At 41.8% G+C, this 27849-nt stretch overlaps 1 protein-coding gene and 2 non-coding genes across 3 annotated transcripts; all 3 read left to right on the top strand.

The window, feature by feature from the left end:
- Nucleotides 1-67: 67 nt before the first annotated feature.
- Nucleotides 68-27849, top strand: LOC149438496 (H/ACA ribonucleoprotein complex subunit DKC1-like). The gene is made up of 17 exons (XM_089659785.1): nt 68-185; nt 272-324; nt 4882-4968; nt 8966-9057; nt 9949-10133; nt 11880-11944; nt 12350-12476; nt 14849-14979; nt 15189-15332; nt 16413-16533; nt 18863-18981; nt 19338-19441; nt 20344-20386; nt 21920-21982; nt 23751-23798; nt 24240-24350; nt 27559-27849. The coding sequence occupies exons 1-17, from the start codon at nt 170-172 to the stop codon at nt 27607-27609; spliced, it is 1560 nt and encodes a 519-aa protein (XP_089515911.1). The 5' UTR covers nt 68-169; the 3' UTR covers nt 27610-27849.
- LOC149438498 (small nucleolar RNA SNORD83) lies at nt 14679-14750 on the top strand. Its single transcript, XR_016307900.1, has one exon. It is a non-coding gene; the product is annotated as a small nucleolar RNA SNORD83 (small nucleolar RNA).
- On the top strand, nt 19169-19246 carry LOC149438497 (small nucleolar RNA SNORD83). Its single transcript, XR_016307901.1, has one exon. It is a non-coding gene; the product is annotated as a small nucleolar RNA SNORD83 (small nucleolar RNA).

The raw sequence follows: 27849 nt of genomic DNA, 5'->3' as shown, positions 1-27849 counted from the left end.
CCCCTCCTCTGTCAGAGCCATCAGTGACCATCCAGTCCCCAAGATGGCGCCAGAGAGCTCGGAAACCTGAGCCGGCCGGAAGAGGCGGGGCCGCGCGCGCCGAGCCCTCCCACGTGCTATATCCGCTCCACGCGCCTGTCCTCAGTCTCTTCTACCGCGTGGAGAGAAGATGGCGGAGGGAGAAGGTGCGTGTCCGGTCCTCGTGGCTCCCCCGCGTGTGTCCTCCCATGTGCCGCCTCACCCCTGACCTGTCCTCTGTGTTCCTCCGCAGGATCCAAGAAGAAGTCCAAGAAACGGAGGAGCCACACCGCTGAGGAGATCGCTGTAAGAGGGAGCGGAGAGGGGCCCCTGAGTGTCTGTATGATGGGGGGGGAGGCTTCTGTATACCCGCACAGTGCGGGAGGGGTATATACTGGGGGAGGGGATTGTAGATCAGGCAGAATACTTTTTTTTTATATTATATTAACATTTTATATTCTGCGATCTTCATCTGTTTCCTTTTTTTCATGGAGACCAAAGTTTTAGGTTTCTCAGCCAGGGGTGGACTGACAGTTCATGGGGCCCCCGGGCAATAGGGGATCATGGGGTCCCAGGGGCGGACTGACAACTCATGGGGCCCCCGGGCAATAGGGGATCATGGGGTCCCAGGGGCGGACTGACAACTCATGGGGCCCCCGGGCAATAGGGGATCATGGGGTCCCAGGGGTGGACTGACAACTCATGGGGCCCCCGGGCAATAGGGGATCATGTGTCCTTGCCCAAACTCAAAAAAGTTATGAAAAAGGTACCAGGGGCTTCTCATGGGGGCCCCCTACTGACCCTGGGTGCTGGGGCACTGCCCGAGTTTCCAAATGGTCAATCTGCCCCTGGTCACATGGGGGGGGGGGGGTGAAACCCTGCGTTTGAGCCGTGCATTTACCCCCTCCCCTAGCCAAGTGCATGTGGTCGCATCCAGCAAATGCAGGGGTTAAGGTGGGGGGTGATCACCACGTGTCAGATGCCCTTTGAAAAGTGAACCAATGCAAATCGCTCTTCAGGGAGCACTGCCCATGTGAATAAGCCCTGGAGAGCATGTCATTGGATGCTGCTAATGTAGGTCTATGGGGCCGTCCCACGGGCAAGTATGGTGTATAAAGGGTTAAATCCGGCAACCTATGGACTCCTCGCTGTCTGACGCCTCTGAGTAGCAATCCAAGTGTGCATCGCTTTTTGATTTTGTACGATTAGATCGGAACGTGTGTAAATGTACCTGACCCCATAGCGGCTCTACAGAATATCTGCCCCTGTACACCTACAGTGCATGGAGTATATCCTGACATGGGGGGTGTATAGAGGCGGAAAAAGAACCTGAGTGCCTGGAAGGCTGCATGCGGGGTCTGTGGGGGGGGTTCTTCATCAGCTCAAAAAATGCTTGCTGAAAACCCACTGGTAGCGATTCTGTATCGGCTTATAGTCGCGTTTTAGGAGCGTTGGCTTTTAATGAGCATTTTTACTGTACATGGAGAAAAAAACGCTCTAAAAAAGCTTCTTGGAGCATTTTAGTAATGTTTAACCACTTCCCGTCCGGCCCATGTATATAAACGGCTGGACAGGAGCAGTGCAGGGGCGGGTGGATGTTTATAAACGGCCTCCCTGCTTGTTCGCGCAGCACCGCGATCTGGTGCCCGCTGTGTCCTCCACAGATCGCTGTACGGGACCTCTGTGTGAGGTCCGATCATGTGATCACTGATTGGCCAATCAGTGATCACATGCAGAGTAGTAAGCAAAATATCACTTATGACATCATTGCTTACTACGTGTGAAATCTGTGAATGATCACTGAGGTCACATGGTACAGGGCTATTCACAACAGCCTTGTACCATGTGACAAGCTGTGACCAATCACAGCAATCACATTTTGAGGTCCTGATCATGTGATCCCTGATTGGCCAATCAGTGATCACATGAGGAGTAGTAAACAAGAGGTCAATCCTGACATTGCTTACTATGTGTGAAATCTGTCTGTGATCAGAGAGATCACATGGTACAGGGCTATTCACAATATCCTTGTACCATGTGACAAGCTGTGACCAATCGCAGCATTTCTCAATGGCTACAGGAATGCAGCCAGAGAGAAGGAGAAATGATTGCTTTTACAACCTTTATGGATGTAAAAGCAATCCGGTGGTAAAAAAATTCATAGCTCCCCACAAGTAGTACAGTGTCACCAAGAAAAACACTTTTCAAAATTTTTGGACTTTTTCATTTATATAGCAAAAATCCCAGTTGTGAAATTATTATTATACAGTATTTATAAAGTGCCAATAGTTCGCTCAGCGCTGTACATTACAATGGGGACAGAACAATACCAATACAATGCAAAACATGAGGGGATCGAGGGCCCTGCTCTTTGGAGCTTACAATCTAGGAGGGAGGGGATGGTGGCACAGGAGGAGATAGCTGTGGGGGATGGGGTGGTAGGAAGAGTGGAGGGGGTCGGGAATTGGCAGGGGGTGGGGTAGGCTTCCCTGAAGAGATGGGTTTTCAGGGTGCGCCTAAAGGAGAGGAGAGTAGGTGATAATCTGATGGGTTGGGGCAGGGAGTTCCAGAGGATGGGTGACACCCTGGAGAAGTCCTGGAGGCGGCCATGGGAGGAGGAGACCAGGGAACTAGAGAGAAGGAGGTCTTGTGAGGAGCGGAGTGTGCGTGTTGGGCGGTACTTGGATATTAGGTCAGTGATGTAGTTCGGGGCAGTATGGTGGACGGCTTTGTACGTCAGTGTTAGGATTTTGAATTTGATCCGTTGCGCAATCGGAAGCCAGAGGGGGGATTGGCAGAGGGGGGTGGCGGAGATGGAGCGGTTGGAAAGGTGGATGAGTCTGGCAGCCGTATTCAGGATCGACTGAAGCGGGTATAGCCTGTGGCGAGGCAGGCCAGTGAGGAGGGAGTTGCAGTAGTCGAGTCGTGATAAATTATAATCCCCTTTTTTTTTTTCTTTTTTTTTTTTTTTTTTTCTTTTCTCCTCCTTTTTTCTCTTTTATTCCTTTTTTTTTTTTTTCTTTCTTTCTTTCTTTTCCTTTTCTTTCTTTTCCTTTTCTTTCTTTTCCTTTTCCTTTTCTTTCTTTTCCTTTTCCTTTTCTTTCTTTTCCTTTTCCTTTTCTTTCTTTTTCTTTTCCTTTTCTTTCTTTTCCTTTTCTTTCTTTTCCTTTTCCTTTTCTTTCTTTTCCTTTTCCTTTTCTTTCTTTTCCTTTTCTTTCTTTCTTTTCCTTTTCTTTCTTTCTTTTCCTTTTCTTTCTTTCTTTTCCTTTTCTTTCTTTCTTTCTTTCTTTTCCTTTTCTTTCTTTCTTTCTTTCTTTTCCTTTCTTTCTTTCTTTCTTTCTTTTCCTTTTCTTTCTTTCTTTCTTTCTTTCTTTCCCTTTCTTTCTTTCTTTTCCCTTTCTTTCTTTCTTTCTTTCTTTCTTTCTTTTCCTTTTCTTTCTTTCTTTCTTTCTTTTTTCTTTCTTTCTTTCTTTTCCTTTTCTTTCTTTCTTTCTTTTCCTTTTCTTTCTTTCTTTCTTTCTTTTTCTTTCTTTCTTTTCCCTTTCTTTCTTTCTTTCTTTCTTTCTTTTCCCTTTCTTTCTTTCTTTCTTTCTTTTCCCTTTCTTTCTTTCTTCCTTTCTTTTCCCTTTCTTTCTTTTCCTTTTTCTTTCTTTCTTTCTTTCTTTCTTTTCCTTTTTCTTTCTTTCTTTCTTTCTTTCTTTTCCTTTTTCTTTCTTTCTTTCTTTCTTTCTTTTCCTTTTTCTTTCTTTCTTTCTTTCTTTTCCTTTTCTTTCTTTCTTTCTTTCTTTCTTTCTTTTCCTTTTCTTTCTTTCTTTCTTTTCCTTTTCTTTCTTTCTTTCTTTCTTTCTTTTCCTTTTCTTTCTTTCTTTCTTTTCCTTTTCTTTCTTTCTTTTCCTTTTCTTTCTTTCTTTCTTTTCCTTTTCTTTCTTTCTTTCTTTTCCTTTTCTTTCTTTCTTTCTTTCTTTCTTTCTTTCTTTCTTTCTTTCTTTTCCCTTTTTTTCCTTTTCTTTCTTTTCCTTCTTTCTTTCTTTCTTTCTTTTCCCTTTTTTTCCTTTTCTTTCTTTTCCTTCTTTCTTTCTTTCTTTCTTTTCCCTTTTTTTCCTTTTCTTTCTTTCTTTCTTTCTTTCTTTTCCCTTTTTTTCCTTTTTTCTTTCTTTTCCTTCTTTCTTTTCCCTTTTTTTCCTTTTTTCTTTCTTTTCCTTCTTTCTTTTCCCTTTTTTTCCTTTTTTCTTTCTTTTCCCTTTTTTCCTTTTTTCTCTCGTTTCCCTTTTTTCCCTTCTCGGTCGTTTCCCCCCTTTTTTTTTTTTTTCCTTCTCTCTCGTCACAAACTGCAGTCACCCCCAATTCCTACTGTATTAGTCTCCATGTACAGGAGCAGCTCCTAAACTCGGCTCCATAAAAGCCTCGGTGTCAATGTACACACAGGCTTTTGGCAGAGCTTAGGAGTTACTGCTTTTAGCTGAGGTTAAACCTCCCTCTCCTTAATGTGAAAGTCATGTTCAGGATAGGAACGTTTTGACCGCGGGAAACCACGGTACTGCATTTTTTTTCCCCCGCGATTTTCAGTTTCTGGCGGTCACTGCAGCTCGTGTACATGGAGCCTTGCTTTGTCTGGCAGCAGTAGTCAGGCTTCCATCCAGTGACAGTCACTTCTAGTGGAGGAGGAAGTGAAGCGCACAAGTAGATGGAGCGAGCTTTGCGAGCCTTTACAGCCGAGTGTGCAAATATCTCCACAGACAGGAAATGTATTTCTTTTTATATAAGGGGGTTATGCAACAGTGGGGGGGGGGTTATTTGTGTGGTGTTTTTTTTTTTTTTTTTTTCCCCTTCTCCATACGTTTTTAACTTTGCCCTCCTTTTCAGAATATACAACATGAGGAAAGCTTTTTAATCAAACCCGAGTCCAAAGTCGCGCAGCTGGATACGTCTCAGTGGCCGCTTCTACTTAAGGTCTGTATGAGCGAAATTGTGTCTTCATTTGTACAGTTTTGTTAGCCACTTACTAGGACCTTGTGCTGTTTGTTTCCTCGCAGCAATCAACCAGGTTTGACCATTTTCACCAGGAGATCATTGGAGAATTGGTGTCTTGATCTGGTGGCCGTGGGGCAATGATGGGAATATGAGACACAAGGTCTAAGGCACGGGTGTCAAACTTGGCGGCCCTCCAACTGTTGCCAAACTACATGTCCCATGAGGCATTGCAAGATTGACAGTTATAAGCATGATTCCCAAGGCCAGAGGCATGATGGGACTTGTAGTTTCACAACAGCTGGAGGGCCGCCAGTTTGATACCCCTGGTCTAAGGAGAAGCCGGATCTCTGCAATCACCCTTCATTAAAACCTTAAGGCTCCATTCACACTGAGATTAACTTTTTTCAGTTTTTTGCAAGTGGAGTTTTTGGGTTTTGGTTTTTTTTTTTTTTTTTTTTTTTTAGCAGATATTATAGGATTTTGTTTTTAATTTTGGCTTTTTTATATATATTTAATTTTGGCTTTTTTATATATATTTAATTTTGGCTTTTTTTATATATTTAATTTTGGTTTTTTTTATATATTTAATTTTGGCTTTTTTTATATATTTAATTTTGGCTTTTTTTTATATATTTAATTTTGGCTTTTTTTTATATATTTAATTTTGGCTTTTTTTTATATATTTAATTTTGGCTTTTTTTTATATATTTAATTTTGGCTTTTTTTTATATATTTAATTTTGGCTTTTTTTATATATTTAATTTTGGCTTTTTTTATTTATATAATTATATATTTATATATATATATATTTATATATAAATATATATAATTTTGGCTTTTTTTTTTATATATAATTTTGGCTTTTTTTATTTATTCATATATATATATATATATATATATATATATATATATATATATATATATATATATATTATTTATTTTTTTTTTTTTTTTCTTCAGGGGGCTTTGAGCATGTGTTTTTGTTTTGGTTTTCTTTTTTTTAGCAGATATTATAGGCGGTTTTTCAATTCTGGTGTTTTTTGCAGTGGCCAATAGAAATAGCTGTTATTTGAGCTGAAAAACGCTTGAAACAAGGATATTTTCCATTCAAGTCTATGGGGGCAAAACGCCCAGATCTGCGTGAAAAGTAGCGCAAGCACTTTTTTGAGCGACAGATGTTTTGCTATAGACGACGAACCGCTCCTCTGTGAACAAGGGAGGGGCTATAAAAACGAATTAGATTTTGCTTGTTGAGCGTTTCTGAGCTTCAGGCGTCGAAAAATGCCCCAGTGTGAATGGGGCCTAAATGTTACATCATGACTAGGTCATCGCTCCAAAACAGAAAAAAAAAAAATCCCACAAAGCCAATAATTTCAACAAGCAGACGTCCTTCATTCCTCCTCACCTGAAGTGTGACACTTGAGGAATGGACTGACTGCGGACTCGCTGATGCAAACATTTAGCCGATGGCTACAGGAAGGCAAAATGGGGTTTGGAAAATGAGTTCCGTTCCTGGCAGATCAGCGAGCGCTGCGATCTGTACAGGTCATCGGACCTGAACCCAACATCCTGATTGGATGCTTTTCCAAGTAAGAATATCACCTGTAATGACTTGTCTATAGCCCTAGGCAGAAGTTTCCCTGCTGTTTTCAGAGGTAACCCTGTCGGGATACACCGGGAGACCTCAGACCTTTCCATCATTTGTTTCAGGTGTGGACAGCAGGGTGCCAAATGTTATGTAGGGTCAATGTGCCCCACAGGAGTTTTTGGATTAGAATATGCAATTTTATATTTATTTATTAATATATATATATATATATATATATATATATATATATATATATATATATATATATGGGAGAAAAATAAACTGGTATGTTTCATATCGACAAAAGGGACTGGTCGAATCTCGATGGTTGATAGATATATCTCAACCATTGAGATTCGACCAGTCCCTTTTGTCGATATGAAACATACATACCAGTTTATTTTTCTCCCTTTTTCTTTTTTTTTTTTTGTTTTTTTGTCTTTCTCTCTGCTCCTCTTTCCTCTTGTCTAGTCTGGTTTTTTTTAATGCTATTTGTGCTGATTTGTGATTCCTGTTTTTGGGTGCCGTACCAGCAACACTACATCCATATGCTGGACCCCTTTGAGAGCCCTGCGTGTTAAGTACCTACCTGTATTCAGAGAGGCTCCATCTCCTATTCTTCTCGCATTCTGTATGCTGATACAGTAACAATTTTCCCTTACAGTTTATTATGTTATTGGTCTGTAAATGTCTATCATTTCTGCAATTTATTGTGTTTTCTCCCTATACGGCACTTGTGTACGCAGTTTATTTTCATGTTTTCTCATCAGTGCCTATTCTGTATTATTCATTGAATCTTTTGCATGTTCTATTCCTGCTGGTCATTGCTTCTGTTTTCGACTGATTCTCTGCTGTTTCCTATTCTATAATAAAACTCTTTTTGTAAAAGATTATGCAATTTTATATACTGATTGACCCAGCTGAACCGCCTCCCGGCTGCCATGTAAGGAAATGATGGGATTGCTGATCTTTCTACTAAAGAGAAAAAAAAAAAAAACACTCCTGACTTGGTTCTGTGTGCAATTTTGAGCTTTTAGCTGTTTTATATAATAACTTTTATTATAACAATTCTTGGTATATTTTTATATACGCATATCATATGTAATAGAATTCTATCCCATTGGAATCCATGAATTTTATCACCTTTTTTTATATAGGATACAATTCTTAGTATATTTTATATAAACGTATCATGTAATAGAATTCATAGGATACAATTCTTGGATTCCTATGGGATAGAATTCGATCACCTTTTTATGATACAATTCTTTATATATTTATATAAACGTGTCATATGTAATAGAATTCATAGGATACAATTCTTGGTATGTTTATATAAACGTATCATATGTAATAGAATTCATAGGATACAATTCTTAGTATATTTATATAAACGTATCATATGTAATAGAATTCATAGGATACAATTCTTGGTATGTTTATATAAACGTATCATATGTAATAGAATTCATAGGATACAATTCTTTGTATATTTATATAAACGTATCATATGTAATAGAATTCATAGGATACAATTCTTTGTATATTTATATAAACGTGTCATATGTAATAGAATTCATAGGATACAATTCTTGGATTCCAATGGGATTGAATTCGATCACCTTTTTTATACGATACGTTTATATAAATATACCAAGAATTGTATCCTATGAATTCTATTACATATACGTTTATATAAATATACCAAGAATTGTATCCTATGAATTCTATTACATATGATACAATTCTTTATATATTTATATAAACGTATCATAAAAAGGTGATCGAATTCTATCCCATTGGAATCCAAAAATTGTAGCCTATGAATTCTATTACATGATACGTTTATATAAATATACCAAGAATTGTATCATATAATAGAATTCATAGGCTACAATTTTTTTGGATTCCAATGGGATAGAATTCGATCACCTTTTTTATATGATACAATTCTTGGTATATTTATATAAACGTATCATATGTAATAGAATTCTATCCCATTGGAATCCAAGAATTGTATCCTATGAATTTTTATCACTTTTTTTTATATTTGATACAGTTCTTGGGATATAAGAATTCTATTAAAGCAGAGGAGGATAGACTGGTAAATGGGTCTATATGCCGGATGGTAACGAGAATAAGGAGCATTGAGTATTTTGTAGATTATTGGATCTAGACTTCTACTATACATTCAAACAGCATTTGGACTTGTGTGTGTTTCTTCCTATTCCCTCCCCCAACAAAGTGGTCAGTCACTCAAAAGCCATGATGGTGATCTGCTGTCTTCATGATCCATCTTCTAATGGACCTCTCTGACCATGTCCTCCCTTTTGTAGTATTGTATATTTGTAGTCTCTCTGGTTTAATAACTGCTGGTGTTTGTTTTAGAATTTTGACAAGCTGAATGTTCGGACAACGCACTACACGCCTATTCCATCCGGCTCCAATCCCTTGAAGAGAGACATTTCCGAGTATATTAAGTAAGTGTTGAGGTATGTGAGGGATTTACATGGTGTATGTGAAGGTGGTTTTTTTTTTTTTTTTAATATACTAATAATGGCGGCGATCAGCGACTTATGGCAGGACTGCGGCGGACATTCTGACATTGGGGGGTACTGACTTGGGGTCACTGACATCCCCAGTGACTCCAATACAGTGATCAGTGCAAAAAAAAAAAACAAAACCCTGACACTGTACTAATGGCACTGGGGAGGAAGGGGTTAAGTTTATTTTTCAGGGAAAGGGTTAACTGTGTGAGGGGAGTGTTTTACTAGGGGGCGGGGTTTGTACTGCACGGGAGACACACTGATTGGGGGAGAGAAACTCTTCTCTCCGGCTCAGCATGTCAGGAGCTGTCAGGGAACTGACAGAAAGCACAGCTACTGCAGCTGTGCTCTCTTGTCAGCGATTGCTGCCGATCGCCAGGACATAGCCGGTAACGACCGGCTGTGACCTGGCTACTGACATCCGCGGCTATAATCGGCGGGACAGGTAGGGCGGCGACGCACCCCGCGCGCACCCCCTACTTGTTTACAAAACACACGTTTTAAAACGTGCTTTTGCCCAGCCGTGCCGCCCTGCCGCCATATTTCTACAGTGGTTGGGCGGCATGTGGTTAAGGGAAGTGCGGGGGAGAGAACACTCAGGCCATCTTTTTAATCATTTTAAGAGATTTTAAAAATGAAGACTGCAAGTCCAGGAACTGTCAGACCTGATAGGATGGCCAGGTATGAGGGACTGTGATCAGGTACAGGCAGGTACCCTGCCCCAAGGCAATAGCAATAGACAATTTTTTTTTTTTTTTTCTTTGGGGTGTGTCTTTCCTCGACTCGATCACTTGATATTTATCTTGGGTCCCATTTACTTTTCAGAACAGGATTCATAAACCTTGATAAACCAGCCAATCCATCGTCGCATGAAGTTGTCGCATGGATCCGCAGAATTTTACGCGTGGAGAAGACGGGTCACAGCGGAACGTTGGACCCGAAGGTGACGGGCTGTTTAATTGTATGCATCGATCGTGCGACTCGGCTTGTCAAATCGCAGCAGAGTGCAGGTGAGGGTTTTATATTTTATTTTATGAAGCTTGTCAACTAGTCAGATCTTGTTCCTGTGTTTTTAAAATTGGCTGTGTATAAGTGGGAGCTGCTGAAACCGAACAGAATCGGGAAGGGAGAATGTCACCAGCACACCGAGGATCACCAATATGGGGCCAAACGTTTTATTGAACAATCAGTTACAGCAAGGCAACGTTTCTGAGTCTCGCAGAACCCCTTCATCAGGCACGTCACATGCCTGATGAAGGGGTCCTGCGAGACTCCAAAACGTTGCCTTGCTGTGACAGGTGATTGTTGATTACAACTTTTGGACCCGTATTGGTGGTCTTCGGTGTGCCGGTGACATTTCTCCCTTGCCAATACGATTACAATCCCCTCTAGCAGTACACACCAAACAGAGCAGGTGCAGACTTGCCGCTGCTGCTCTAACTATGGCAGATGGATTGGGGACAGTAGAAGTTGACTATCAGGGAAGATGGGATTAAATGGCCTTTTTTACATTGCAGAGGAATAACCCCCCCTTAGCTTTCACAGTGAGTATAACAAGTAGGGATGCACCGAAATTTCAGTGGCCGAAACGTTTTGGCCGAAAACACCCCTTTTAGCCGAAATGAAAAAAAAAGCACCGATACAGGTGCCGAAAAACCCCAGCTGCTGCTTGGTAGTTCTCAGCCCTACCGGAGACCATCGAACGATCCCGGCACTTGGCATAGAGATGAATGAAGGAAAGATGGCCTCCACACATCTCTATGCCCTTGGAGGACTGGAACGATGTCCCTTTCTCCTTCTCTTCTTCTTTCTTTTTCTCTTGCTTTTTCTTTCTCCTTTTCCTTTTTTCTTTTGCTTTTTTTTCTTCTTTCCAATGCTTTACTTTGCAGAGAAGAGATATGGGGTCTTATTGACCCCATATCTCTCCATTTTATTATTTATTTCAGGTACTTCTATAGCGCTGTCAATTTACGCAGCGCTTTACATATATATTGAACATTCACATCAGTCCCTAACCCGCAAGGGGCGTACAATCTAAGGTCCCTAACTCACATTCATACATACACATACTAGGGACAATTTAGACAGGAGCCAATTCACCTACCAGCATGTCTTTGGAGTGTGGGAGGAAACCGGAGTACCCGGAGGAAACCCACACAGGCACAGGGAGAACATGTAAACTCCATGCAGGAGGCGCCATGGTCGGGAATCGAACCCATGACCCATTTACTGCAAGGCAGACATTCTAACCACTGTGCCGCCCAGTCCATAAAGAGGACCTGTCTCTAATTATTTCTATCACAAGGGATGCATGCATTCCTTGTGATAAGAATAAGTGGATTTTTTTTTTTTTTTAGGGACAGTGCAAAAAAAAACTTAAAAAAAAAAGTTTAAAGTGCCCCTGTCCTCCCCCGTGCTCGCACACAGTGGTGAACGCATACGTAGGCCACGCCCACATATAAAAATATGGTGTTCAAACCACACACGTGAGATCGCCATGAACATCCCAGCAATAATTCTCACACTAGACCTCTGTAACTTTACACTGCTAACTTGCAGGAATTTTTAAAGTCTCGCCCATGGAGATTAAGTACCGCAGTTTCATGCCATTCCACGAGCGCGCGCAATTTTAAAGTGACATGTTTGGTATCTATTTACTCGCTAAAATGTCTTTTCATATTTTACAAAAAAAATTGATATATATATGTGGAACTTGCCAGTCTTCAGTTTATTAATTCTCCCTTTCTGATTCCTAGGCAAGGAATATGTTGGTATTGTGCGACTTCACAATGCTCTGGAGAACGAGCAGCAGCTTTCACGGGTAAGGCGTTTGACCATTTACTACCCTTCTAGGGAACATTAATCCACCAGGGAAATATTCTCGTGTGTGCTGTATTTTCATGGCTGTTTGAGGGCATCTCCTCCCAGTACACAGGATGACACAGTTTATCCATTCTCTGAGTCTATGGCCGTCTCTGAAACACCCGGGGACCCTATTGGGGATCCGGTGTGCTCTTCACTGTGGACTTGCCGCAATGCGTTCTGCACTGTGACGGGGCCATGGTGAGCAGAAGAGCAGGAGACTATGGCCCATGGTCAAGAAGAGGTTTACTGTCTGATAAAGCTGGGGATGTATAATGATTATTAATGGAAAGTTTATGTTTAATTGGTAATCTTGTGTTTTTTGGGTTTTTTTTTTTTTTTCTCCTACCACTTTTTTATCCAGGCTCTGGAGACTCTCACCGGTGCCCTTTTTCAGCGACCTCCGCTAATAGCTGCTGTGAAACGACAGCTGCGTGTAAGAACAATTTATGAAAGCAAACTCCTAGAATATGATCCCGAGCGTCGACTAGGTAAGTGATTGGGAAACACATGTAGGGATACTGGTCACAGCAACTGCTAGTGATTTAGATGAGGACTAAGTGTCAGGTGACTATCTGCTCCTGTCCTAATTTATCACGCTGGCTAGCTCTGGAATGTGCGCACATAAAGAAACTGACACGTTTGGTCTGTGAAAACTTCTTTAATTTATTGAAATGAAAAAGTGAGTTTATATATGCAAAATGATGCGAACATCACGTGATAACAGCATAAACATTATATTAGTCTTTGAAGAAGGTTGTTTTCATGTGAAGTGACCAGAGGATAGGCGTGATCTCGGCCAATGTCTTTTCTATAGAAAGAAAAACATTCCCTTGTCTTCAAGTCCACTCGAAGGGTGGACAACAAATATACACACTATATATATATATATATATATATATATATATATATATATATATATATATATATATATATATATATATATAAATCTAACAAAGTATTAGTGTGTGTATGTATATTATAAATTTTTCTAAAAAATTTATTATATGTGTATTATACATTTTTCTAAATAAATTTATTATATATTAAATATTCAACAAGAAACCAAATAGGCATTTTCCCATATCCATCACACTAGTGTTACCTCGCCAGCACTCCTGCAATTCTTCTGCCTCCATCACTGCTGGCATTAAATTCCTGAGTGTTGGCTGGTATCAGGGACCAGTGAAATCGTGGTCGATGGCATTCAGGTTTCTAGATCTTACCACTGTTAACCTCTTGCCCTCTGCTCTATAGAAGAAGTACCTCCTACAACACAGCAGGGCTGCGCAAAATCGTGTATGTACACATGATTTGATTTTCCGGCTGGGGGGCACGTGTGCCGCCCTACCCGCACTGCTGTTGGTGGCTACAGGTGTCAATCACTGTGTCCCGGCCAGCGATCGTCAAAATCTTGAAGGGAGAGATCCGTGTGTAAACAAAAGTCTCTCCTCTGAGCAAGGACAAGCTGTTCTGTGTGTTTCTGCACAGCATGGCTCCCTATTAAACACGTTACACAGTTAACCCTTTGATCGCCCCAGATGTTAACCACTTCCTGCCCAATATAATTTTTTTATTTTTTTTTATTTCAGGTACTTGTATAGCGCCGTCAATTTACACAGCACTTTACATATATATTGTACATTCACATCATCCCTAACCCTCAAGGGGTGTACAATCTAAGGTCCCTAACTCACATTCATACACATACTAGGGACAATTTAGACAGGAGACAATTGACCTACCAGCATGTCTTTGGCGTGTGGGAGGAAACCCGCACAGGGAGAACATGCAAACTCCAGGCAGCTGGTGCCATGGTTGGGATTCGAACCAACGACCCGAGTACTGCCAGGTGGAAGTGCTAACCACTAAGCCACTGTGCTGCCCTTTTTATTATCCACAGTGACACCAATACAGTGATCAGTGGCAATTCCCATCCAGTGTCAGAATGGTCACTGCACCCCTGCTATCGCTGATCACCGCCATTACTAGTTTACAAAAAAAAAATATATCGCCATTTTTGTAGACACTATATAACTTTCACGTAAACAAATTTAACGCGTATTGAAATTTTTTTTTTTCTAAAGCAAAGGCCTGTAGCAGAATACATTTTGGCCTAAATCTATGAAGGAATTTGATTCTTAAATTTTTTTTTTAATGTATAACAAAGTGGAAAGTGTGGGTGTTTTTTTTTTTTTTTTTTTATTCATCATTATTAGGTTTTTGTTTTATGGTGCAAAAATAACCTGCAGAGGTGATCAAATACCACTGTAAGAGCTCTATTGGGCGAGGGGGAAGACATAAATTTCATATGTACAGCGTTGCATGACTGCGCAATTGTCAGTTAAAGTATCACAAAAATATGGTTTGGTCAGGAAGGGGTTAAATCCTCTGGAGGGCAAGTGGTTAAAGGCTCCCTCATACCTCGTTGGCATGCTTGAGTCAAGAGATCGCTGGCCATGTGCGAAACCTATTACTTTGCCCTAAATGGCGGAGGTGACTGGCTTTTTATACACCTCTGGCCCATCATGGACTCGGTCAATCTGGCAAGGACAGTCAAAGTGCGTCAAGTCCTTGGTGCACAGTAGATGCCACTACTTTATAATTCGGGTGGGTGATTCTGAAATGGGTGGGTAATCCATGTAGGTTCTTCTACAATTTTTGGAAATGCATGTAAGCATTGGGCACATTAAGCCAAATGATGGATTTTAGATTTCATGAACTTGTGATGTTGACTATCATCTATCACCCTATAGCTGATGGCTTGGATTGCTCTGAATTCTGAGTTTTCCACTTGATGAAAAACTTTGCTCCTAAATTTTGTATTTTTTTTTTTTTTCTCCCCCCCCCCCCCCCCCCCAAGGTATATTCTGGGTAAGCTGTGAAGCTGGGACGTACATCCGTACTCTCTGCGTCCACATGGGCTTGCTGCTCGGGGTTGGAGGACAGATGCAGGAACTGCGCAGAGTTCGCTCGGGAGTTCTGGGTGAAAAGGTAACTACCACATCGGAGTTGTTGACCCCAAACGCGTTGAGTTCAGCCACAGGCTCCTCCCTGGGGCTGGTAATTGGCTTTGGGACAGGAACAAGCTTACAGGACTTTAGGCCGAATTTGGGTCTTGCCTGGAGCTGACATAACTTACTTGATCAATTTTAATGATATCAATATCAGATGTGAAGTGTTTTTGTTTTTTATTTATTTAGGATAACCTTGTCACAATGCATGATGTGTTGGATGCTCAGTGGCAATTCGACAACAATAAAGATGAAAACTACCTTCGTAGGGTTATCTTTCCATTGGAAAAGCTGTTGGTATCCCATAAACGACTGGTGATGAAAGACAGTGCGGTAAGCTGCAATTGGATGTAACAGATTAGCACAAAATGGCTTTTGTGGGTTGGTAGGGTTTGGTTTTGGTGGGGTGGGTAGGGTTTGGTTTTGGTGGGGTGGGTAGGGTTTGGTTTTGGTGGGGTGGGTAGGGTTTGGTTTTGGTGGGGTGGGTAGGGTTTGGTTTTGGTGGGGTGGGTAGGGTTTGGTTTTGGTGGGGTGGGTAGGGTTTGGTTTTGGTGGGGTGGGTAGGGTTTGGTTTTGGTGGGGTGGGTAGGGTTTGGTTTTGGTGGGGTGGGTAGGGTTTGGTTTTGGTGGGGTGGGTAGGGTTTGGTTTTGGTGGGGTGGGTAGGGTTTGGTTTTGGTGGGGTGGGTAGGGTTTGGTTTTGGTGGGGTGGGTAGGGTTTGGTTTTGGTGGGGTGGGTAGGGTTTGGTTTTGGTGGGGTGGGTAGGGTTTGGTTTTGGTGGGGTGGGTAGGGTTTGGTTTTGGTGGGGTGGGTAGGGTTGGGTTTTGGTGGGGTGGGTAGGGTTGGGTTTGGTTTTGGTGGGGTGGGTTGGGTTGGGTTTGGTTTTGGTGGGGTGGGTTGGGTTGGGTTTGGTTTTGGTGGGTTGGGTTGGGTTTTGGTGGGTAGGTTTGGGTTTGGTTTTGGTGGGGTGGGTAGGGTTTGGTTTTGGTGGGGTGGGTAGGGTTTGGTAGGGTTTGGTTTTGGTGGGGTGGGTAGGGTTTGGTTTTGGTGGGGTGGGTAGGGTTGGGTTTTGGTGGGGTGGGTAGGGTTGGGTTTGGTTTTGGTGGGGTGGGTTGGGTTGGGTTTGGTTTTGGTGGGGTGGGTTGGGTTGGGTTTGGTTTTGGTGGGTTGGGTTGGGTTTTGGTGGGTAGGTTTGGGTTTTGGTGGGGTGGGTAGGGTTTGGTTTTGGTGGGGTGGGTAGGGTTTGGTTTTGGTGGGGTGGGTAGGGTTTGGTTGGGTTTGGTTTTGGTGGGGTGGGTAGGGTTGGGTTGGGTTTGGTTTTGGTGGGGTTGGTTTTGGTGGGTAGGGTTGGGTTTGGTTTGGATTTGGTGGGGTGGGTTGGTTTTGTATTCATGGTGGCTTTCTGTTAATACAGGTTAATGCTATATGCTACGGGGCAAAGATCATGCTGCCTGGACTTCTGAGATATGAAGACGGCATAGAAATGAATCAGGATATCGTGGTTATAACCACCAAGGGAGAGGCCATCTGCATTGGTAAGTTGGATATTTGGTGTATAATATATGCTATATAGCTAAATTGTTTTGGACATTTACGTGTTTAGATGTTCTATTCCAAAACCATATGGAGTTGCCCTCTGTGGCTACAGCTGCCGCCATCGTTTTGGCTTTCCACAAGATTTTTGGAGTGTCTGTGGGAATTTGGTGCCCATTCAGCCAAAAGAGAACAATGGTGAGGTCAGGTATTGATGTAGGATGAAAAATCACCTACCTAGTGAATGACCAAGACAGTAGTTTAAAGGTAATCTACTTAACGCATGATATACATTGGCATTTTAAAAGGATGCAGGCGAGACCACGATTTTCAGCCAGTGGTTTGGGAAGCCCTCGTTGCGTCCTAAGGCCTACGCGTTTCAAGGGTTGAGCCCTCTTCCTCAGAGCCAGTGTGTGTAAATGGTTTCACGCCAACCTTTAAATCTTACTGAGCTACTTAGCCCAAGTATCCAATTCCCTCCCCCCTCATACCGAGGGAACGGGAGCACAAAGTCGTGTGAGCCAAAGATCTGCGAACACTACAGTAATAGACTGGCTTGCAAGTATGAGATGGACACGCCAACAATATAATATAATGCCTTTTGCCACACATGTCCACCATAAAGTCACATGAAGTCTGATCTCTCCATTACCTCTTGCTAGTATCCTCATGTCCAAGTGTTTGGGTTTTTTTTGGGGGGCAGGGTTTGGGTTATTGGGGTGGGGTTCTGTTGTGTTTTTTTGGGGGGGTTGTGGTTTTTTTTTTGAATTTTTGGTGGGGCTGTTTAGGGTGTTTTTGGGGGGGGGTCCCCCCCCGGGCAGGGGGTTCCCCCCTCCTGTAAGGATCTAGAGCACTCTCACTGACCTGAAATGACACCCAGGTGACTGATCCAAAATGGCGGTGTGTTCTCCTCTGGAGCTCATGCTGCTCACTATGGCTGGTGTTTGCGTTCCACCTGAACTTCCAGTTGGGATGACATCCCTTCCGGTTTGGCTCCTACTTCCGTTCCAGTTGCTCATTGCCTATTGCCAGTCTGTTGGCTGGGGCTATTTGCTGACGCGCATCAACGGCGGGACAGCCTATGTGGCCACTGATGTAGGATGAGAGACTCACAACTTTGGTATTTCGATTCATTCTAAATATTTCCAATACGGTTGAGGTCAGGGCTCTGTGCAGGCCACTCAAGTTTCTCCACACCAAACTGGTCAAACCATGGGAGGTGGGTATTTACTAAAGCTGGAGAGTGCAAAATCTGATGCAGCTCTGCATAGAAACCAATCGGCTTCCAGGTTTTATTGTTGAAACTCAGTTGGACAAGATGACATTAGAAGCTGATTGGCTATTGAGTACAGTTGTGCTGAAACCGAAACGGGTCTTCCCCAGACTTTCCACAGAGCTGGATGCTCGCAATTTTGGTTAGCTTTGTATACTGTAGCATTACCAGGAGTGGTGTCTACATACGTTTGGCCATATTGTGTATATTGGCAAGCTCATGATGCGTCTTTTGGTTTGTGTTTTTTTTTTTTTTTGGTTGTGTGTTTTTGTTTGGTTTTTTTTTTATGTGAAATGATGACAAAGTTTATCCATTCTCTGAGCCTGCAGACATACTTGAATTGTTCTTTTATTCTTTGGAATTCAGAACCCGTCTTCCTATTGGTGCAGGTGCTGCGTCTTGCAGTATATTGTGCTTGTGGGTAAGATCGGACAAGATGTCTGAAATGGTAAAGATGAAATAAGCCATCTGATCACAATGCTGAAGATCCAATTTTAATTTAGTGTGTCGTATGTAATATATCTTTTTATTCTTTTTCCTTTCCTTTTTCTTTTTCCTTTCCTTTTCTTTTTCCTTTCCTTTTCTTTTTCCTTTCCTTTTCTTTTTCCTTTCCTTTTTTCCTTTCCTTTTTTCCTTTTCTTTTTACTTTCCCTTTTTTTCCTTTTTCCCTTTTTTCCCTTTTTTTTTCCCTTTTTTTTTTTTTTTCTTTTTCCTTTCCGTTTTCCCTTTTTCTTTTCCTTTTTTCCTTTTCCTTTTTTCCTTTCCTTTTTTTCTTTTTTCCTTTCCTTTTTTCCTTTTTTCCTTTCCTTTTTTTCTTTCCTTTTTTTCTTTTTCCTTTCCTTTTTTTCCTTTTTTTTCCTTTCCCTTTTTCCTTTCCCTTTTTCCTTTCCCTTTTTTTCTTTCCTTTCTTTTTCCTTTCTTCCTTTTCCCTTTTTTCCCCTTTTTTTTTTTTTTTTTCCCTTTTTTTTTTTTTTCTTTTTTTTTTTTTTCTTTTTGGTGTTTTTTTATTTAACTTTTTGTTTTGTGTTTTTTGTTTTGTTTTCTTCAATGTAATCCAGCTACTGCCCTTATGACGACTGCAGTGATCTCTACATGTGACCATGGTATCGTTGCAAAGATTAAACGTGTCATTATGGAGAGGGACACTTATCCACGCAAGTGGGGCCTGGGTCCTAAGGTGAGACTAAACCTTTTCCAATTAGGGGTGGTGTATAGGGTGCATTTTATTGCGTTTTTTTGTTTTTCTTTTACGATTTATTATATATTTGAAAGTAAGTACGAAGAATCCAAACCTCATTCCATAGGACAGCATTGGACATTTGCTCATTCCATAGGACAGCATTGGTATGCCATTACCAGTCTGAGCCACGTGATGTAGATGCAGATCGGTGAATCTTGGATAATGACGACTTTTTTCATCTATCACCCTATAACTGATGGCTCCTGCAGAAATGGCCTGGCTTTTATTAGGTGGCAGCGATTCATATAGGAAGCTATACGGTTAGGAATTAACATCCTTTGGCCTGTCCTTAGGCAAGTCAGAAGAAGATGATGATTCAGAAAGGTCTGCTGGACAAACACGGCAAAGCCAATGAAAATACTCCGAACCAGTGGCGGGAAGAATATGTGGATTACAGGTAATGTCATTGAGTTTGAGCGTTGACTTTTTTTTTCCCCAACAGGGCAAAGTGACCGTCTCCTGCCAGATCTGACACTTTGCTCTCCTCTCCTTCCACTGTTGCAGTCACTGCAAACCTAGCGTTTGGGTATAGGGGCGCATATAAGCTCCTCCCATGATGCACTGCGTAGGTCTAGCGGCCAGTTGCCGGACACACACTGTTGCATGAATGGTGCAGCAGCTGCAATAAAGGATGGAAAGGGGGCGAAGTAAATGTATGCTGACCCAATGGCGTGACTGGTGCTTGGTTGGGGGGGAGGTAAATGTTTGCAGACCCAATGGGGTGACTGGTGCTTGGTTTTGGAGGGGGAAGGTAAATGTTTGCAGATCCAATGGGGTGTCTGGCGCTTGATTGGGGAGGGGGGTGTAAGGTAAATGTTTGCAAACCCAATGGGGTGACTGATGCTTGGGGAGGAGGGGTGGAAGGGGGGGGGGGTAAATATTTGCAGACCCAATGGGGTGACTGATGGTTGGGAAGGTAAATGTAGACCCACTGGGGTGACTGATGCTTGGTTGGGGAGGGGGAGATAAATATTTGCAGACCCAATGGAGTGACTGGTGCTTGTTTAGGGGAGGAGAATGTATGCAGACCCAATGGGGTGACTGGTTGGGGAGGAGGGAGGTAAATGCAGACTCAATGGGGTGACTGATGGTTGGGGAGGTAAATATTTGCAGACCCAATGGGGCAACTGGTGCTTGGTTGTGGGGTAGGTAAATGTTTGCAGACCCAATGGGGTGACTGATGCTTGGTTGGGAAGGGGGGAGGTAAATGTTTGCAGACCCAATGGGGAGACTGGTGCTTGGTTGGGGGGGCTGGTTTTAAACAAAAAAACTAATGTATATAAAATGTCTTTTTTGCAGTGCCCAGCCGAAACGGGAGGAACAACCGCCTGCACCCGCCAAGGTATGTGTCGGTGACATTGCAGACTTGTTTCCTGCAGGAAGTTATCCCCCTCTCATCTGCTTGTGGTATTATGGGGGAGTCGTCCTGCAAAATAAACCAGCTGCTGCCTATGGGGGGCCGTGTGCTCCCTCTCAGGCTCCATGTAGCTCACACAGTTGACTGAAGTGTGTATAATTTTTAGGGTCGAACCGTAAAATGCCACCGAAATTCGTGCTGTGGGTGTCCCTGCAAGCACCACCCGGCTTAAAGTATTTCAGAATCATCCAAGCTGAGTGATATGTTATCAGCCGAACAGTGGCTGCATCCGAGTCATTGTTTGGTATTAACCTCTTCACGCCGGCCACACATTTGTGTGCAATTAAGAAAAACATGCTGAGCGTGCGCCCTGCGCTCTCCCAGCACACATGTCCGGTATCGCGGAAAGGTCCCGATCTCCTCTTTTGATCAGGACCTTTCCCGATCATGTGATGGCGAATCAGGGCAGTCATCTGACCCTAAAGCCCCGCCTTCTGAAACTCTTAAAGGGGCCAGGTGGTGCCAAGGGGTTAAGGAGCAGCAAGTACCAGAATATAATAGCTGGCAGTGGCCATTTCTTGAACCATGCGGTTGGCAGTGTATGGTGGCCTTCATTTAGATTTTCATATTCACCCTTTTTTTTTTTTTTTAAAGGACTGTTTTTGTGTCCAGTCATTTTAACCCCCCCCCCAACCCTTCCTGACCAGGCCATTTATTTTTGTGTTGCAGCGCTGCATTCCTTTTGGCAATTGTGCGGTCATGCACTGCTGCACCCAAATGGAAATGTGTCTTTTTTTTTTTTTTTTTTTTTTTTTTCCCCCCCCACAAATCGAGCTTTCCTTCTGTGGTATTTGATCACTATTTATTTATTTATTTTTTCTATAAAAAATTTAAAAAAAAAACTGCTGTGAAAAATTAATACTTTTTTGTTAAACATCCAGCGAAAAAAAAATTTAAATCAAATTTGTCATAAATTTAGGCCAAAATATATTCTACTACATGTCTTTGCTTTTAAAAAAAAAAAAAAAATCCCAATGTAAAAATTTTTTTTTCTTTTTAAATACTAGTGATGGCGGCAATCGGCGACTTATACTGCGTTCTTGTAGGCATTCTGACATTGGGGGGGAACGAACTAACTGCCACTGACATCCCCAGTAACACCAATACAGTGATCAGTGTTCATAAAGAGCACTAACACTGTGCTAATGACACTGGGCGGGAAGGGGTTAACACAGCAAAGACATGCTGTGCAGAGAAGTACACAGCAGCACGTCCTTGCTGGCAGGAGAGACCTGTGTAAACACAGGTCTCTCCCTTGTCGGTGTTCTTTGGCGATCCACGGGTGCCGGTGGGAAATCTCCGGCCAGGACCCGGTGATTGACATCCGTAGCCACCAGTGGCGACGCAGGTAGGGCAGCGTGCGCACCCCCTACCCAAAAATGCAAATCGCATGTGTGTATACCTGACCTTGCGCAGCCCTGCCACCCTGTAACTTTTTTTTTTTTTTTTTCTTTTTAGAGAAAGCATGTAAGTGATACGGACAGCGATGCAACAACTCCAAAGCCTACCAAAAAGAAAAAGGTAAGTTTTTGGGTTATGTGGAATGTCGCCAGAGTTTTTTTTTTTTTTTAAGGTGGGACATGTTTGGTATCTTTTTACTTGCTGTAACATACTCCTTTTGTATTGCACGAAAGAATTGGGGTGTTTATTGGGGGGGGTGGTTGGGGGAAACTTGTTTGAAAAACCGCTGCACAAATACCATGTGACATAAATTGTGTGTGTGTATAATTTATTTATATATTTTTTTTTTCTGTACTTTTAATCATTTATCCACTTAAAGACATGCATTTTCTGATGTTTAAAATTGGTAATTTTTCTCTAATAAAAAAGTGTATATACTTAACCCCTTCACACCTAAGGGGAAAACAAATCTCAAATCTAAATACCTAAGCGCAATTCTGCAATGTTGACATGCGATGGTAAAATCGTACATATCACAACTTTGTACATCCAGGTGGATTTATACCTTGTTGGTTTTTTTTTTTTTGTTTTTTTTTCAGGACAAATTGGGCTTTCATTTGGTGGTAAATGGTAATGGATAGCTCCTGATATTTTTTTGTTTTGTTTTTTACCATTTTGGGCCGGTTTTTCTTTAAAAAAAAAAAAAAAAAATTAAAGAAAATCCGTCCCAAAATGGTAAAAAAAAAAACAAAAACAAAGAATGAGTAATGAAGAAAAAAAAAGAAATATCTAGATCAAGGTTTGATTTAGTTCAGTGCCAGGGTTAGTGTTTGGGTCAAAGGTCAGTATTAAAAAAAAAAATTGGTGTCAGTTACGGGTACAAACAAATAACTCGCATATATGGTATCGCTGCGATCGTCAGGAGCTGGAGAATTTATTTTGGGTTGTTCTTTGGTGGTAGGTTATGATCCTAACAAACACAGCTAAATAAAAAAAAAAAAAAAAAATTATCATTTAGCTGTGTGTTTCTTGTTACTACCATAACCTACCACCAAAGAACAACCCAAAATAAATTCTCCAGCTCCTGACGATCGCAGCGATACCATATATGCGAGTTATTTGTTTGTACCCGGAGTACAGCCCAGAAACAATAGTGTGCATTTTTGTTTTTTGTGACACTGACATTAACACTGACACTTTTTTTTTTATATCCTGACCTTTGACCCAAACACTAACCCTGGCACTGAACTAGATCAAACCTCGATCTAGGTTTTTTTTTTTTTTTTTTTTTTTTTTTTTTTTTTTTTTTTTTTTTTCTCTGCCAGTAGTTAGAAATACAATGCATCTCTCTTCTCCTTTCATAGGAAAAAAAAAACAAGGGGGCCGGGCTGCACAGTGACTGATCACTGTGAAAACCAATCAGAGGCTATCACAGTAATCACGTGACCCGGAAATTGGGAGTCTCCGATCCCGATCATTAGAACGGGGCTCTCGGTGACACCGCAGTCTCTGTGCTGGTAGAGCGGCGCGCTCCCAGCACAAAGACAGGTATGCAAATATGTGGCCCCACTGGGAAAAAAAGCCCAGTTCTGTGAGGCCGCATATTTCTGTTACATCGGCGTCCAGAGGTTAAAGATTAGAATTTGTTTTTGTTGTTGTTTTGTTTTTGTTTTGTTTTGTTTTTGTTTTGTTGTTTTGTTTTTGTTTGTTGTTTTGTTTTTGTTTGTTGTTTTTGTTTTGTTTTGTTTTTTTTCCCCTAGAGAAAAATTACTGATTTTAAAATTTGTAAACAAAACCTGTCAGAAAATGCATTTGTCTTCACGTGGTTAGATGAAGTACAGAGTTTGGGACTCTTATAACTCCATGAATCTTGTCTTGTGTCTTCCAGAAGAAGCAGGCAGCGGAAGAACCAGCTGAAGAGGAAGTGGTGGTCAAGGTAAACTTTTTATACAGACCATAATACAGCTTTGCATACAGCAGTTGCAGCTTGGATGAGTCTGTACATGAGACAAAAACCTACATCCAACTTCAGTTGTGCTTTTTTTTTATTTGGTTATTTTTGAGTTTTTGTTGGTTGGGTGGTTTTGTTGGTTGGGTGGTTTTGTTGGTTGGGTGGTTTTGTTGGTTGGGTGGGTGGTTTGGGGTTGGTTGGGTGGTTTGGGGTTGGTGGTTGTTTTTTTTTTTTTTTCGTTTTTGCTTCTTAAATTATCCACCGATATCCTTTTTTGGTAGGTGTGTGTAAACATGGTCTGATTTTTGGTTAAACCGTACAGAGCTCAGTACCTACCTGCAGTAAAGACTGCATCAGTTTGGTTACTATTCGGTTCTGAAATAGACCGCACTGTTTAGCAGCCACAATTGATGATTTATCTTACAGGAGGAGGAAGAGGCTGGTGGTGATGAATGCACTTCAGTAAAAAAGAAAAAGAAGAAAAAGCACCAAGAATCACAAGAGGAAGAACAAGCGTTGTCGGAAGACTCTGCCAAGGTAATTACCGGGACGTTCTGCTGGGCGTGGGAGAACTTCCATACCAAAGCTCTTTTTCTTGGTCCATTTCTTCCTCTGTGTGGCAGGATTTTCTCATAGTCCACCTCCAGCATGGTGAACTTTATAAACCGCTTAAAGACTGCCCTAACTACGTACGGTGAGTGGGCGGTCCATACAGGCACCGTGACATACCTGTACGTTGCTGGCCTCTAGTCAGAGCCCTGTGTTGACAGTCAACACAGAGCTCTATACAGAGGGAACAGTCTTTGTTGCAGGGAGACAGAACAAAGATGCCTAGTAAAAAGCAGCACATAATAAACACATTAACACTTGTTAGTTCAAGATCTACCCCCTTCCCTTCGTGTCATTAGGACAGTGTATAACATCACTGGTAATATCTCTCAGTTCCCACCCAGTGTCAGATTGCCCGCCACACTATTGCAGTCCTCCCTAGAAGTCACTTGCTGCTGTTGATTTTGAAAAAAGTGTGGATATCCCATAGTTTGTAGACACTAACTTTCTCACAAACCAATCCGTATACACCTATTGAGTGTTTAGTGAGAAAATGAGATGTAGCAAAATACATGCTGGCCTAAACGTAAAAACATTCAATACAACAAAAAAAAACTCTTTAAGGAGGGGCAAACACTGTAGCTCACTCATGCAACACTGTACCCACAGGTTTTTTTTTTTTTTTTTTGTTCCCCATAAAAATAGCTTATTTTTTTTTACGGTATTTAACCATTTGCCACCCGGCCAATGCCCGTTTGGCGGCCACAAAAATGCACTAACTTTCTGGGTGGATGCCATTTGGCGGCGCCCCACACATGCGCAGTTTTCGCGCTTGCAGAGCCGCGTATCGACCTTGGACACGGCCGATGACAGATCTGAGTATCGGCCCCGTTGCCCGTACCATGTGACCTGCTGTGACCAATCACAGCAGGTCACATGACAGTTGTATACAATGGATGGCTTTATTCATGCCATCCATTGTATACTAGTATCTAGCTGTGAATGGTCACAGCGATCACATGCACATGTCATGTGATTAGCCGTGGCCAAATCACAGCTAAGCAAAAAAAAAACCCTGAATGAATCGATGTCATTCAGGTAAATGCTTGCTTATAGCAAAGTAATTCTTTCTATAAGCAAATTGTGTGTGTAAAAAAAAAAAAAAAACTGATCACTTCCCCAAAGTAGTACAATGTTACTATGGTAACATTGTACTAATTTGGTCATAGTGAAATATGAAAAAAATTTAATCAAAAATATATATATATATATATATATATATATATTTTTTTTTTCATACTGTTACCAGTCAGTGTCCCTGATCACCGCCATGCCAGTTATATGATGCCGCTGTACTGCACTGGTAACGGTATGTAAAAAAAAAAGTGTCAATTTTTCGTAAAATGAAAAAATTAAAAAAAATCAAATACAACTTCAAAAAACTCGCCATGCCTCTTTTATGAAGTACGTCGGACTGTCTACTCTGCAAAAAGGGTCATTTGGGGATATCTGTACTGTCCTGACATTTGGGGGATATCTGTACTGTTCTGACATTTGGGGGATATCTGTACTGTCCTGACATTTGGGGGATATCTGTACCGTCCTGACATTTGGGGGATATCTGTACCGTCCTGACATTTGGGGGATATCTGTACCGTCCTGACATTTGGGGGATATCTGTACCGTCCTGACATTTGGGGGATATCTGTCCCGTCCTGACATTTGGGGGGATATCTGTCCCGTCCTGACATTTGGGGGATATCTGTCCCGTCCTGACATTTGGGGGGACATCTGTCCCGTCCTGACATTTGGGGGGATATCTGTACCGTCTGACATTTGGGGGATATCTGTACCGTCCTGACATTTGGGGGATATCTGTACCGTCCTGACATTTGGGGGATATCTTGTCCCGTCCTGACATTTGGGGGATATCTGTCCCGTCCTGACATTTGGGGGGACATCTGTCCCGTCCTGACATTTGGGGGGACATCTGTCCCGTCCTGACATTTGGGGGGACATCTGTCCCGTCCTGACATTTGGGGGGACATCTGTCCCGTCCTGACATTTGGGGGGACATCTGTCCCGTCCTGACATTTGGGGGACATCTGTCCCGTCCTGGACATTTGGGGGGACATCTGTCCCGTCCTGACATTTGGGGGGACATCTGTCCCGTCCTGACATTTGGGGGGACATCTGTCCCTCCTGACATTTGGGGGACATCTGTCCCGTCCTGACATTCTTGGACCTCAAGATATTAGATTGGCTGTCAGTACTTCAGGATTGATCAATATTCAGATCTATACCATAGTTTGTGAACTCTATAACTTTCCTACAGACTAAAAAATACATCCTAATTTGGGTTATTTTCACCAAAGACATGTAGCAGAATACATCTCGGCCTAAATTTATGAAAAACAATTATTTATTTGTAAACTTTTTTATAACAGAAACAAAGAAACGTGTTTTTGTTTATCAAAATTTTTGGTCTTTTTGTTAATTTAGTAAAAAATAAAAACCCCAGCGGTGATTAAATACCACCAAAAAAGCTCTAGTTGTGTGAAGTATATGATAAATTTTACTTTGAATGACAATTGCGCAGTCATACAACATTGTACCCAAAGTGTGAGAGCGCTGAAACCTGAAAAATGGCCTGAGCAGGAACGGGGGAAAATTGCCCGGTATGGAAGTGGTTAATCACCATTGGGATTATTAAAAAAATAAAAATAAAATAAAAATATAATTATTTTTTAATCCCAATGGTGATTAAATACCACCAAAAAGCTATTTTTATGGGGAACAAAAAAACCTGTGGGTACAGTGTTGCATGACTACCAGTTAAATTAGCACAGTGCTAAATGGCAAACAAAATGGCCTGGTCATGAAGGGGTTAAAGCCTTCCAGAGCTGAACTGGTTAATCTGCACTCTGAAAGGAGCAGGGCTTGTGTGTTTTGGTAGGGCGCAGTGCTCAGGCCTAAGCTGCCAATCTGCATCAGGTTTCTGGGCAGTGAAGTCGGTCCTTGACCAAGGATGATGGTGTATACTGTGCCAGAGGAGCAGCGCAAGAACTGTCACATGATGAAGCAATGGTCAGGTGACAGGGTCTGTTAAAATGTTGGAATGGTTTTGTCCTGTGTATGTGGTCTTAGTGTGTATCTGCTTCCTTTTTTATTATATAATGTTTTTTGTTTTTTTTAGGCAAACAAAAGTGCGAAGAAGAAAAAAAAGAAACGCAGAGATGACGACTGATCGGACTTTATAATGGAGTTCACAATGGTGGACGGCATATCCTGGTCCTGTCCCTGCCATGGCCTTGATAAAATACTCGTCCTGTTTTAAGGATTGTACAGACTTCCCCTCTTTATTTTGTTTAATAAGATTGTTGGGATTACAATACGTTCCCTTTTTACTTTTGACCATGTTGTACCATGGAGGTCCACCTGCAAAGGTTTTCTTGCATCTTTTTTAGTAAATTACTAAAGTTTAAAA

The sequence above is a fragment of the Staurois parvus genome, unplaced genomic scaffold (assembly GCF_062004578.1).
Source record: "Staurois parvus isolate SC_StPar_1 unplaced genomic scaffold, SC_StPar_1.0 ptg001189l, whole genome shotgun sequence".
NCBI lineage: Eukaryota > Metazoa > Chordata > Amphibia > Anura > Ranidae > Staurois > Staurois parvus.
This window is presented reverse-complemented; position numbering and strand designations above follow the sequence as displayed.

Bases quoted from the DNA above. Each gene is read 5' to 3' on its own strand.
- LOC149438496 (XM_089659785.1), top strand. The intron at 4,969-8,965 runs GTCTGTATGAGC...TGTTTGTTTTAG, and splicing joins AGTGGCCGCTTCTACTTAAG to AATTTTGACAAGCTGAATGT. The intron at 15,333-16,412 runs GTAAGCTGCAAT...CTGTTAATACAG, and splicing joins TGGTGATGAAAGACAGTGCG to GTTAATGCTATATGCTACGG.